This window comes from Octodon degus, unplaced genomic scaffold (assembly GCF_000260255.1).
Source record: "Octodon degus isolate 3935 unplaced genomic scaffold, OctDeg1.0 scaffold00057, whole genome shotgun sequence".
NCBI lineage: Eukaryota > Metazoa > Chordata > Mammalia > Rodentia > Octodontidae > Octodon > Octodon degus.
In genome coordinates, this window is record NW_004524633.1 from 8,190,739 (window position 1) to 8,205,021 (window position 14,283).

Consider the following 14,283-nt stretch of genomic DNA (forward strand, 5'->3'; position numbering starts at 1 on the left):
ATATTGATTAATTCAAAATTAAATGTTTCAAAATAATATTCAAAAATTAAAATTGAATTGTGAGTCCAACTAAGGGGTCAGAATGTAGTATATCATATGTACGAATCTGTGATCAATTCAGATTGCTCATACAGTATTTGATTAGGTTAATATAGACAAAAACATCCACTAAAAAAAGTTCTCATGATAGTAAATAATTACTAAGAATAAAATATAACAAAATTACTGGAATGGCAAATATATTACCAGCACTTCTAACAGTTTGGGGAGAGGATATCACACAAAGTTCTAGTACATGGTAGATGTGGACAGTGTGCATGATGCTTACTGGTGGCCAGATGTCACTTGTGGGACTGAGCTACTGCTATTTCCTTTCCACACTGTAGACCCAGACAGAATCATGACCCCTAGGGCACAGGAGAAGTCCATTTGTAGAGTATGCTGATGGAAATATTTTGCTGCTGTATACAAAAGAAAACAGAAAGACTGCTGTTGTATACCTCTTTTCCTCCTGTGTTTAATGGTTTGCTCTATTTGGTGTGTTTTTTCCATTCTCATTCATGGAGTTGTGGCCATTTTGATCCCTCGCTAGAATATCTTTTAGTGGTCTGTGTAGGGTTGGTTTTGTTGTCATGAAATTCTTTAGTTGTTCTTTGTCATGGAAGTATTTCACTTCTCTATTAAACTTGAAAGAGAGTTTTTCAGGGTATATCAGTCTAGGTTGGAATTTGTTTTCTTGGAGAACTTGAAGTACTTTGTTCCATGCTTTTCTTGACTTGATCATTTGTGAAGAGAAATCTGCCGCTATTCTGATGGGTTTTCCTTTGTATGTAATCTGTTTCTTTTTTTCTAGCTACTTTCAGTATATTGTTCCTGTTGAATTTCTGGGCTCTTGATTATTATATGTCTGGGGTGGTTTTAATTGGGTTGATGTTATTTGAAGTTCCATATGCTTCAGTTACTGAATGTCAGATTGTTGCCCCATATTTAGGAAGTTTTCTGCTATTACTTCTGCCCATATTCTTTTAATATCATTATATTGACTCCTTCTTTCTCATTGATGTCTATTAGTCTTATGTTGTTCATCTTTGCATCATCTTGAAGAGAAATTATTTTTTTCCTGCATCCTAGATGTTTTTAAGAGATCTTTTCTTACCTTTTAACTAGCTGCAAAGGTGTCTTCAAGGTCTGAAAGTCTATTTTCACTTTCACTCAAACAGTTTTGCCAGCTTGTGATTGAGGTTTTAATTTCCTGTATAGCACTTTGAATCTGCTCCATGCATTCTATTTCTTTCCTATATTGCTCATTCAAGGATCCCATCATTTTTATATTTTCCTCTATTTTTAATCAGTGTCTTCTTTAGAAGCACTTAGTAATTCTTTCATTATAGTTATCATTTCTTTTTTAACTTCAAAAATTATTTCTGATATGATTTCCTTTATACCTTTCTGCAGTTGTTTCTTTACTTCAGACGCTATTATTTCAGAGATTTCAGGTGTGTGCTTTCCAATTTCTTCTATGCTATTGTCTCCTGCATTTCTTCTGGGTAGTCTTGGGACCTGAGAATGCATTTTGCTCCTTCTCTTTGCCATTTTGTATACCACTGTCTTCCGACCTTTGGTGTACAGCTTTGGTATAGTTATTACCTTCTTACCAGGTCCAGATCTACCAAGTTCAAATTCATCCAGGTGGGTGTGGTTTGGATCTGGCTGCTGTGCTCCACTTCTTCCTGCTGCAGCCCTTGGAGGTGATCCCACAGTGCCACTCTGGCAAGGTATTCTGCTCCTGGATCAGGTGGGTGGGTCTTGCCTCTATCTTCTCTGCAGGGAGTTCTGCCACAGGGTTCCACAGTGAGCCACTGAGCCTGTGTGCTGACTGGAGTGAGAATCCGGAGAGCCCCAGGCTGTCCCCTCTACATACATTTAAAACCATATCAGATAATAGCTTAATTTACTTCAAGCATAAAACATAACTTTGAACATTTAAAAGAATGAAAACTCAATATATTTGTCATATTTTGCTTATCATGTTCTTTCTTCCTTCTTAATGTTGCAAAGCTTTTTCACTTACCACTTCCATTCTATTTAAAGAATTTCCTTTATGCATTATTTTAGGAGAGTTCTGATAGCAACAATTTCTCCCTGTTTCCCTTTGTTGGAGAACATCTTGATTTGCTTTTCATTGCTGGAGAACATTTCCATGGCTACAGGATTTGGGGCTCAGAGTTCTTTTTCTTCTAGCACTTGAAGTTCATTATGCTACTTCCTTCTGTCATCTGTGGGTTTTGATGATGCAGCTACTGTCATTCACATTGTTTTTCCTCTATATGTGTCATTTTTTGCAGTTGTGTTGAAGATTATTTTGTTTTCTGCTTCTAAAATTTTAATTATGATTTATCTATGAGCAAGTTGCCTTACATTTATCCTATGTGGATTCCTCTCTTTTTTTAAATCTGGGGTTGCTTCTCTCTCCTACAAAGTTTCAGAATTTTTTGGGTCATTATTTCTTTAAATGATTTTTTAGCTCTTCCCTCTTTCCCTTCCTTTCTTGTATCATGATTATTAAAATGTGTGCATATTTCCACAAATTCCTCTGATTTTTTTGTATTTTTAGTGTTTTCTCTCAGGATTCACTATGGATAATTTATATTTTCTTTTCTTATAATTTACTAACTCTTTTCTCTTTTATCTTCAGTCTATTATTAAGGTCATCCATTGGCCAAGCTTTTTATTTTAACTGCTGTATTTTTCAGCTCTAAAATTTCCATTTGTCTCTTCTTTACATCTTACTTTACTGACATTTTACATTTCTTTGCTGACTGATGCTTTCTTTCCTTCCCCTACTTATTATAAGCATGTGTATAATTTGTCATTAAAGCATTTCTATGGTACCTTAAAATCAGATAATTTTATAAATTATCTGATAATTTGTCCTCACTGTTGGTATGTGTCGGTTGTATTTTTTCATTTGGTTAGAGATCTTCTTGACTTTCAATATGAGATATTTTTAACTTGAACCTGGACACTTTCATATTATGTCATAAATCTCTAGGTCTTAGTTGTGCTTTCTGTTTTAGCTGGCTTTCTCTGACACAATTTCATTTGAGGAAAAACAGCATACTGACTTGTTATCAAGGATCAGCAGAAATGTAGCTTTCCCACTCAGCCATCATTGACACCCGAGCCAAGAACGCCTCAGTGTTGCTAAGTGGGAGTGGGTATCCCATCTCCTCAGTTGTCTCCACTGATAACTGGGTTGGGGTCATCTCGTTACTACATGATGATGAACATCCTGACTGTTAGGAGACTTTCTCTAGAAAGTCTGGGTGGAACTAGAAGTTCAGGCTCTTCATGTGATCTCCAGAGACTCTGGGGGGGAAAGCAGCTAATACTGAGCTTTGAGTATAGGGCTGTGGGGCTTTACTCAGCCTCACCTAATACCACATCAGCAGAAGGTAAAATTCTGCCCTCCCCACTTGGCCTTTGGGGCATTTTTGAGGTTGACCAATATTTTTGTGTGTGGTGGTTGGATATAGTACAGGAGCATTTTTAGTGAGTTCTTCTTGTTATAGAGAGCTATGTGTTTTGTCTGTTTGTTCATTGTCTGGATCCATGGGTGTTGCCTGGCTGTTCACTTATTTAGCTCCAAATCTAGACATGTAACTGAAGGAATTTACCAAAGTACTGCGACTTGGTCCCTAGATCTCTGGCTGGGTTCCTCATTATTTATCAGTCTTTTTATGTTTGTTTAAATCTAATTCTCACAGGTTTCATTGTATTTAATGAAAGGAGTAGGAAAAATTAAACTTATTCTATCTACCTGGGAAAAGAAATGCCACCCATCTACTTTTTAAAATTTAGTTTCATTTAAAAAACACTGTAAAAAATAAATATAATAAATAAAAAATACTGTAGAGGCTGGTCAGATAGCCCAGTGGATTAAAGCACCTGCAAGCAGGCTCAGGGTCCAGGGGCTCGATCCCCAGCCGGCCATGCCAGCCCCGTCCCGGGGCGCGCTGAGACAGCAATTGAGACTGGGCGTGGTGGCGCGTGCCTGTGATCCCAGTACTTGGGAGGCTGTAAACAGGAGAATCACTATGAGTCCAGCTAATAGTGAGACCCTGAACACCCTGTAGACCCTTCCCTAAAATACAAAATAATAATAATAATAATAATAATAATAATAATAATAATAAATGCTGTAGAATATATGAATACATGTTATGAATAGAAAGCATAGGACTGGGCTTTTGTGGCTCCTGTTTTACAAATTAATTGAAAATGTGTTGTTTAAATAAGTGCTAAGCCCTTGATGTCTGTTACTCAGTGAGGCTCTGGTCAGGCTTCTGTGTTGCGGACCCTGTGCCCGAACCTTTTTTTGAGCTCTTTTACATTTCATTTTAGAGCATGTGTCATGTTTCTTTGAATATTATCAGTACATAAATTCTCATCCTGTGAGACAGTGTTTGATTTTTTTTTATCATTCAAAATGTGTCATACATAGTCTTCCCAGAAGCCTCCATATTCAAATTCCCCTTCAGTGTGAGTCAGTACCACAGTGCTAGCCTTCTCTCCAACAAATCCAGCCTCTGATATCTTCTACATTTTCATTGGTCCTGCTTACATCATAGTACTATCCTTGGTACATCTTCTTAAGCCTTTGTATCATTCAAGAAAACAGAAAAACAAAAATTTTCCTTTATAGCACTTTCCTTTATAGATTTCTCATTAATTGCACTATCATTGTCCCTCTAGGCATCCTATGCCATTTGTTTGTTTAATTTACATGCACTTTGGCTTTAATACTTTGCTTTCTACAGTTCTAATCGCCCACCCCCACACATCAAAACCTGTAGCCAAAGAGATTGAAAGAACTATTCCTATGGCTGTAAAGAAAACCTCTCCAGGATATTCCTTCCATGTCTGCTTTCTGTTTTGCCAAGTGAGCTGAGGACAGCTTCATTATTCTGTAGTACTGGACAGATCGCTCAGTACAAAACTCACAACCTATTTACTTGGCTACCTAGCTTGAAGTCCTGGGCTTAGCATTTAATGCAGTTGATGGACTTAATTTACCAAGTAGGGAAATTCAAGAGCCACTAACAAAATGAAATGTTCCTCCCTCAGCACTCTGATCCTTTTCTTTCCAATTCACAGTCTAACTATTAGAGAAATGTACTGATTTGGGAGGGAATGGTTACAGCATAATACAGTGTTTAAGAGCATAACCTTTGATAACCTTGGTTCACATGTTGGCAGTTTACCAGACCCACCAGTTCCTTCAGAAGCCTCCTGAACCTCTCTCAACTTTAGTTTCTCCCTCAGTAAATTAGATAATAATAACTACCTATAATATTGTTGCAAAGATTAACACATTGTTCAGGACCTAGTGTTTGATTGGTAGCTATTATTCATCAAATGTAATTATTATCCAAGTCATTAAAAAGTCACTAGGATATGCAGCTTTCTCACAAAGAATTCAAAGTCCATATAATCCTGAGCTCAAGTAGTCCCATCAGTAGAAAAATAAGGCTAAAGTCTTTTATAGCTCTATAATGCAGAGAATTAGGTTTTTGCCTTGGATAGACCATCACTGGATTAATCAACAAAGGAATCATTAAGTAGTCATTATTGATTTTCTCATGTAGATTATATACTAAGGCACCAAGGCTTTGTTCTGCTTTTCTTCTGAGTTGTCTGGGTATAAAACTGTTTTGCTTATCTGTGTGATTGCTTTCAATTAAACCTCCAGTCTCCCTACCTCCCACTGGTTGAAGAACTGACTGAAGACTCATTAATGTTCTCCAGTGGACAGGAGAAGCATGTCCAAGTGGAGAAATCAATGGGCTGCTCAATAGCTGGTCACTTCCAACTCCTCCAATGGCGAGATTTTTCTCTAACTGTGTAGCTAAGCATGCTAGTGAGTTCATTCAGAATACAGCAGCTCTGTTGGGCATGATGGTGCAAGCCTATTATCCAGCATTTGAGAGGCGGAGACAGGAGGATCACCATGAGTTCAAGGCCAGCCTGAGCTACATAGCAAGACCCTGTATCTCAAAAAAAAAAAAAAAAAAAAAAAAAAAAAAAAAAAAAGGCAGAATACAATATCTCAGAGTGCAATACTGGCTTTATCAAGGTTTCTGTTCTTATCAAACAAGACACCATAAAATTCTATGGAAGCAGAGCAGAGTCAAATTTATAGTAAAGAAAAATGACCAAAAGGGTGTTCATTCTACCAAAACAGCTGTAAATCTTGAGATTTCTCATTAATGTAGATTTCTAGTAGAACACATACATTACCAAAAGAAATATTTGTCCTTTATGAGGTTATTTAGTTGTACTTAAGAGACCATTGTTTCGTGACCACAGCTGAAGTGTCATTGGCGGTGTCAGATTGCTAATTGTTTCTTATTCTGCTGGTACTGACTGACACTCTTAGGCAACTTTTCCTCATATTTCTGTTTTCTTATATTTTTCTTCAAAATATTTAAAGTAGTGAAAGGAATGTGCAGACTTCATTTTAAAGACCTTTCCATCTCTAGTGCCTCCACTGACTGCACATGCCCACAGAAATTTGTCGCATAATTAAGTTTAATATAATTTAAGGATTCTGAGGGTTGTATTCCTAATGGTGTAAAAAAAAAAATAAGCATTGGCTACCCACACCTAAACAAGCTCATCCGTACTTGTGTCCATAAATCTGACTCTACTTTTTGTTGCAGTTAGAAAGCAGGTTTTATCATTTCCCCTCCTTATTTGTACTGTGGATCTCTGTGATTTTTCATATAAAATGATAAGTAGAGCTCCGCTCCATTTTCAAATGATTGCTGCTTTCTCTTCTTGAGATTTTTCACACTGTACTTTGTTCCCTTAAAAATAAGCACTAAAATCGCCATTAGCCGGCCACCAAGTGACTATCGATAGATTTAATGCTCGCCGGTTCAGATCTTAACATTTTGACAAAATGCAGCTGGCAGAGCCTTACTGCTTCTTCATTATCCTTCCCAGCTTTGGCTGAAAGCCCAAACCATTGCACTCTCCCCAAGAGGTGTTCTGGACGTGTTCTCTGCGGTCATCGCACCCTCTGGGCCCCAGGAACCTTTGCCTAACAGACTGTCCTCTCCACAGGCAGGTAGCCACATCCAGACCTTGATGGGGTCCCAAAGCCTTCAGCATCGCAGCCGGGAGCAGCAGTCATACGAGGGCAACATAAACAAAGTGACCATCCAGCAATTTCAGTCACCACTGCCTATTCAGATCCCCTCCTCGCAGGCCCCCCGGGGACCGCAGCCTGGACGGTGCTTAATTCAAACTAAAGGGCAAAGGAGTATGGACGGCTACCCAGAGCAGGTGAGAAGCATTTTGGAAAATAATGGCGGAATTCTGGGAAGTGTTTCTTAAAAAACCCATGGTTTGCTTTCCTTTATTAATATGGTCCAGGATACATAAAACTGTCATCCTGTTAGATGGGATGCAATATTCTTTGTAGAAATTCTGTCGTTTTCAGTAGCACAGGGCTGTAACACGTAGGCATCTAGGATTGCTAAAATATTCTTTTTACATTAAGAAAAAATGATGAGGGCCGACCAAATAGCTCAGTGGATTAAAGCACCTGCAAGCAGGCACAGGGCAGGGGGTTCGATCCCCGGGCCTGCCATGCCAGCCCTGCCCCCGGGATGCACTGAGATGGCAATTGAGCCTGGGCGTGGTGGCGCATACCTGTAATCCCAGCTCTTGGGAGGCTGTAAACAGGCAGATCACTACAAGTCCCATCTAGTAATGAGACCCTGAACACCCTGTAGACCCTTCCCTAAAAAAAAAACAAAAAAAAAAAAACAAAAAAAGATGGTTTTCCAAACCCTGTCCTACATGGCCACTCCCAACTCCCATTTAGCTGGACAGCACAGCTTCTGAGTGTCCCAGGCAGTTTCGGGGGGTCGGGTGTACTGACCAAGACCTCTGGCAAAACTGAGAGTACACAAAGAAAACTATAATTTTCTCCCATTTAGCAGAAATAATTTTTTAAAGTTCTATCTTCTGGTTATTGAACAGTACCAAGATAAAGCTTTGCTGTAAAGAAAAGTACAAGGAACAGGAAGGAATACTTCTGAAATGCTCCTAAAGCTACTGATTAATGCCAGATAACAAAAATCTACCTGCTCTACTGACCTAGTTAAAAATAGGATTTGCTTTTCCATTGTAGAATCTGTGTCTCGTCATTGGAATCAGAAAACAGAATGAGATCACATCTAGTGAGCTCTACGAAGCTTAGAAAACAAAACATTAAGATCTGAATATGCACATAAAATGATTATCTCTTATTTCGCTCCTCAGCTGATTAGGCGAAGTTCCCATTTACTTCCCTAACTTCTTATTGGGACTCACAAAGTTTTTGTTTTATTGCCTTATACTCAAAGCTTCATATATCATGCTCTGTTGTTTTATTTTCTAAATATATCAGGCAAGATTAACTTCATTCTCCAGTTTTTTTCTTTATATTGAGTCATATAAGGTCCTGAGTTTGATCCCTGTTACCACCAAAAAAAAAGTCACGTCATTGGGACCCTAGGTGCTTTAAATATTGCCTCCGTCTCTTAATACTTGTCTTGAAATGGAAATAATGTACTCATCATTCTGCAAATCTCAGGCATTTTTTTCCAAAATAATTCTCTTTCTCTTCTTCCTTGACCTAGGCCAAAGGTTAGATTTAATATAATCCGGACTGGAACCTTTAATCAGATAATCCTGTGAGATTTTTAAATTCTCTAGAGATTGTAAGAAGTTAATAAAGTTTTAAATTATGCTCAACCAAAAGCACACTAGGAGGTTAAGAAGTTTATATCCACAACCACACATGTAACACAACCTCAACCCAGTTCCCTGATTTAGGCACTGAATTCTTTTTAGTAGCTAAATGTTTGGGGTCTTTTTCTCCCAGATTCAAGAAATTAAAAAAATCCACTGAGATTAGTGTCCTATTTTCATCAAATTGGGATTACAAATTCGATTTTTAACAAGCAGTTATTCAGAATACCCTAAATACATACTTTGCATGAAATTTGACCGGTGAGAAGTTTACGTGTGAACTGCGCTGGGAGCGCGGGATTCTCTCAGAGGATCTGTTTACAGGGGCTTCCAGGTGTGCTGCTACGCCTTCGGCCTTCGCACCAAGGACGTCAGCTGCTTTTCGCTCCAAGAGAAAAGTTAAGCATCAGAGCCAGGTTAAGGAACGGATTTAGATACGGTCCTTCTGCTTTGGGTTTGTCTGCCTTGATTCTGGGCAGAAATGGTTTCGAAGGCTGAGATCAAAATTTTGAGTCACTCCAGAAAGCCTAAAGATCGCTGAACATCTGTTCCTCGTTCCAAAAGTGTGCTCCTCTACCACTCAGTTATAAATCCTGACACAGTGTGTTAAAGCTGCTTTCACATTCCAGTGTAATATTTGCCAACAACGAGGACAAGGAGGAGCCGGCTCATAGCAGCCCATTACTGTGCAGTCTCCTCCCCGTTCCACCTGGGGTGACATCCCACAAGCAGTTGACACTGTGCAAGTAATGACACTACAAAAACAGGCAACTTTCACAAGTCAGGGCGCATGCCCCCACCCCCAACCAGCTGTTCAACATGCTTTCGCACACCACATCCTAATGCATGGTTTCCTCGTCTTGTGCTTGTCCAAATCTCTCCACTTCTTCATTTAATCCTGTATTCTTCAAGAGAGCAAACACTCACACCAGGTTTCAAAATGTGACTTCTAGCTTCGTGTTTGCTTCCACTGGGCATGTGTTCTGGCCGAGTTATCAACTCCTGAAGTCCTGTTTTTCTCCTTAAAATGAAAACATTACTATCTGCATACATCACTTTGAAGAGCATTTGTGAGAGCCAAATACAGATTGAGAGAGAGAGAGAGAGAGAGAGAGAGAGAGAGAGAGAGAGAGAGAGAAAGACTGCGATAGACCGTATAGAAAGAAAAAATTAGAAGAGACAGGAATAAAAGATTTTCAAAAGTTAAACTTTTTGTGAGGAACTGAATGCTTATCAGTTCTAACCTCCTTAATCTACAGGTAGGAGAGAGAACCCAAAATCATAAAAAGAGGCTCTGAATTTCACCTGAAGCACCACATAGTCTCACGGTCCGCATTCTCGGCATTTTTCTTCCCTGCTTTCCCCGTCCTCCCTTTTGCAATGTGACCCTTTATGTCAGCTCTTGTAAGTCCCACGTGTGTGCAGATCTGCTCAGGAGCTTTGAAAGAGCAGACACTCAGCCTCCCTCCTACACCAGCTGCCCTGCATCTGCCCTGGGTAATGACAAGTGTTAAACTTCTGAGTGGGTTCTTTCGCGTGGGCAAGACTGGGAACTACTGCTTCAGCTATCAGCAGTGCAACAATTTTCCAGCTAAACTGTTGCTATTTAGCAGCACTTATAAATTGAATATTCACAAGGAAACTAAAAGCTTGATTTTTTCCTTGTGCAATTGTATAGTCCAAGATAGATTAGCTATGCAGAGCATTTAGATAGCGACCCAAAAATGAGGGGGGGAAGTGACGACATGGTACTCCAAACCTCCAACACCTTTTCGTGCATTCACTGATTTAGTTGATACTGCTTTGATACAGATGAGGCAGTTTCTATTTTATTGACTGGGAAACTAAAAGAAATTAGTTTCTTGGCTGTGGTCAGTCTTACAACAATTCAGAAGCTGAGCAGGGTTACAAAGCAGTCGCCTAGGTCAAGCCCATGACACCGCAGCCTGCGATGCTAATGCCGCATTGCTGGTGGAAAAGGAGTTCCCGCTGCAGGAGGAGGGTAGAGGAAGCCTGTCCCCGCCTCTGCCGTGCCCTGTGCCGCGCGCACAGCACACACGGCCAGTTCACAGTGGCTGTGGCTTGAGGCCCACGTTCTTCATGTTGAACTCTGAATTAAAACTCAGAGCTGCAGTGCAGAATTTTGATGACTAGAGGATAAAATTCTCCGGGGGAAAACATTTACAGATAGCGATCATGTTGGGGGGGCAGTAGGAGGTACAGGACTCCCTGAAGTCACTGGAGAAAGTAACATACCTTAAAACCACCTCACACCTATTTTTTAACTATCTTAATGGCAAAGTTGCCTTTTGCGTGGGGCAATAGCTGAGCAGCACAGGCACCTTCCTGGCAAGTGCAAGGTCTGAGTTTGAATCGCAGTGCCAAGTACATATATTGCCTTTTAATTTAAAAGCTGTATTGTGCTAACATATATTAGTTATACATATACATGAGCTTCTTGTGACATTGCAATATATGTATACAGGGGACACTGACCAAGTACAGACTCCCTTTGTCCACTCTCCTGTTCCATTCCCCAGCCTCTACTCTAGTAATTACTGCTCTACATTCAGATTAATGTTTTTTAACATCCTCATAGAAGAGAAAACATATAGTACTTTTTCCCATGTCTAGCTTATATCACTTAACGTAACCCTCCACTTCCATCTATTTTGCTGCAGATAAAAGATTTAATTCTTATTTAAGGGTGAATAAGCTCTTATTATACAAATGAGTCATATGCACATATGCGTATATGCAGCATGTAAGTGTCATAGAATCTTTAGCCACATTTCTTTTGATTCCGTGTCTTAGCTATTACAAACAGTGCCACAATAAGCATGGGAACACAGGTGTCTCTTTTGTACCCTGATGTCATTTCCTTCGGATGTACCCAGAAATGGGGTAGCTGTGTCACATCGGAGATTTGCATTTCATTTTGTGGGCCCGCCACACTGCTCTGCGTAATGCTGAGCTAAATTACATTCCCACCAACAGTTTCCGTTTTCTCTACATTTTCATCAGCATGTACTTTTCAATATTTTAGTAATAGTTTTTCTAACTAGGGTGAGATGATAACTCACAATTTTGAAAAATCTGTAACTTAATAAAGCATGAATTTTTCTTCTTCTACCACTCGCCATGCTGACCTGTACCTTAGTTGTTTCCAGTAGATAAAGACCTCTTCAGAATCCCTTTAAGGGATTCTGACCAGAGCATCCCATCTAAGGAAATGTAGTAGTTGTTCTTGGGCCCCTGCTCACATATTCCTTATATCATCGAGTGTTGAAGTAAATTCCTCCAACAGAGACACAGCGCTTCCTTCAGGGGTACCTTGATGGTGGCGCCCCTATTCCTGACCTCCCAGTACTGAAGTTGTCCTGTGCTCGAGCCTTGTCTTCTTTTCGTTGTGTCCGCATGCTCCCTAGAGAAGCCCCATGAATTTCAAGCCCCATGACTTTGAAATCACTCTCTTCCGCTCTGGCCTCTCTCTTGCACTCCAGATGTCCAAATGCAATTAGCTCCTCAGTGACAGCTCAGCCTAGATGCCCGGCAAATGCTGCATGCCCAAAAGGAACTGTTAGTTTCCTCCCCCGTGCTCACTCCGACCAAACCTGCTTCTCCCCATACTCCCCACTTGGTTCAGTCTATTCACCTTTGATAAGACCAAAAACCCATGATTTCCCTTTCTTGCATCCCACGTCTGTCTGAAGCAACTCCAACAAAGCATTTCTAGAATCTTCCGTCTGTCATCACCTGCTCCATTACCATCTTAGTCGGCCATGACCTGATCTCATTATTTTAAAAAATACTTAATTATTTTTTCTTCCAAGTTATTTCCCTTCAACTGCAAGATTTATCTTTACCAAACAAAAGTCCTGTCATGTCACTATTATGCCTAAAACACTCTGGTGGCTTCCAAATTTCTGAACAAATTGTTAATCCTTATCCTGTGGCCCAGTGTTCCTTCAGTACTGGGAGATCAAGTCAAAGCATGGTCTTCCACAGACCATAGATTATGCCCTTCAGGGTCACATTGTGACATATTAACCTATTTTATCATGAAGCCCCTCTAAAGTAAGATCCAGTATGAAGGAAAGTCACTACTTCTGACACAGATCAGAAGTATCTATAAATTTAAACGATGCAGGAAGGCTCTGAAACAAGGGTAGCACTTCTAGACTGCTGCTTGGATTTTCAGCCTCAGATTCCATTCTTGGTAACCAGGCTTTTTAGAAGAAAGCTGAAATACTCATTCTCCTTACATAAGCTATTTATGAGTCTTCTAGACTTGACCTTTTGCTGGACTCTTGCATGTTCTCAGCTAATCCTCTTTCCTTTCAGACCACTTCCTGGCTGGGAGGTATTCTCTCCTCTTGTGTTTTATGGCCTCTCTGGGCCTTGGCAGGCAGGCGGAACTCCTTATAGGCGAGATGAATACTGTCTCTGACATGCTTTATGAGACTCGATAGTCACACACAACCTATTAACCGTACCTTAGCGTGCCCAGCAGTAGTCTAGCTTCAGGTCAGAATTTATGTTTGTTTGTCATATTTTTAAAACCATGGTGTCATCTTTATTATTTCTATTATTAATAAATATATTGAGACAGTTCTTCAAATACTTGGCACATATGAAATCTGTTTTCCTTAAAGTTTTAGTGCCCTCCAGATTTACAATAATACAAAATATATGTAGTCACTACTATGGAGAAAGAATAACTGAAACTTACTCTTGGCAAGAGATTGTGTGTAAATGCAATCTCTTGTATTTATTTCCTTTCCATTTTTATACGAGCGTAGGCAGTGCCCAACGTGCACGAAGCTTCTACGTGTTATGGAATAAGAAATGTTTTCATTGGAGAGGCAGAACAAAATTTTCAATCACTTATTTAGAAATGCGTAGATGCATGGGTGAACACAAAAGAAGACTGTTATAATGATACTGCCTGATTTGTTCTCATTTTCTAACGGATAAATAATAACAAAAGGTAGACTAATGTATTGAATAAAACTACAATATTCCTTCCACTGCGACAAGCTGCTCTACGTGCACACCCACAGAGTGTGAGCTGTATGACTTTATAATCTGTGACAAGTGTGGCTGCTACCACCTTAGGAAAACGACTTTTAACAAATCTAGCTCACTTGGAGGAGAAGTTGAAATTAAATGTATCTTTTAAAAAAACTATGAAGGAATATTTTGTTGTTGCATTAACTCCTAATTTGCGAAGTGCCCACTAACAGCCCCACTACCAATATCCTAGTAGTGAACAAGTGTGCTTTCCCCTTTTGCCATAAGTAAACTGTCATCATTAAAGATTATTTTTGCTATGATGAAATTCGACAGTGAATTAAGAATGACCCCATTTATCAAAAAAAAGCTACTTGATTTAAGTTCCAGCAACTCCCAATGTTTACTAATTAAACCAGGAATAGGATTCAAATTTACCTTGGATTATCTAAGATGAAATTCGAC

General features: G+C 39.5%; 1 protein-coding gene across 1 annotated transcript in view; it reads left to right on the top strand.

The window, feature by feature from the left end:
* Lrrc7 (leucine rich repeat containing 7) overlaps positions 1-14,283 on the top strand; it is a 369,797-nt gene that overhangs the window by 291,519 nt on the left and 63,995 nt on the right. The window contains 1 exon segment of the mRNA XM_023718276.1: positions 7,129-7,350. Coding sequence (XP_023574044.1) covers positions 7,129-7,350 — 222 coding nt within the window.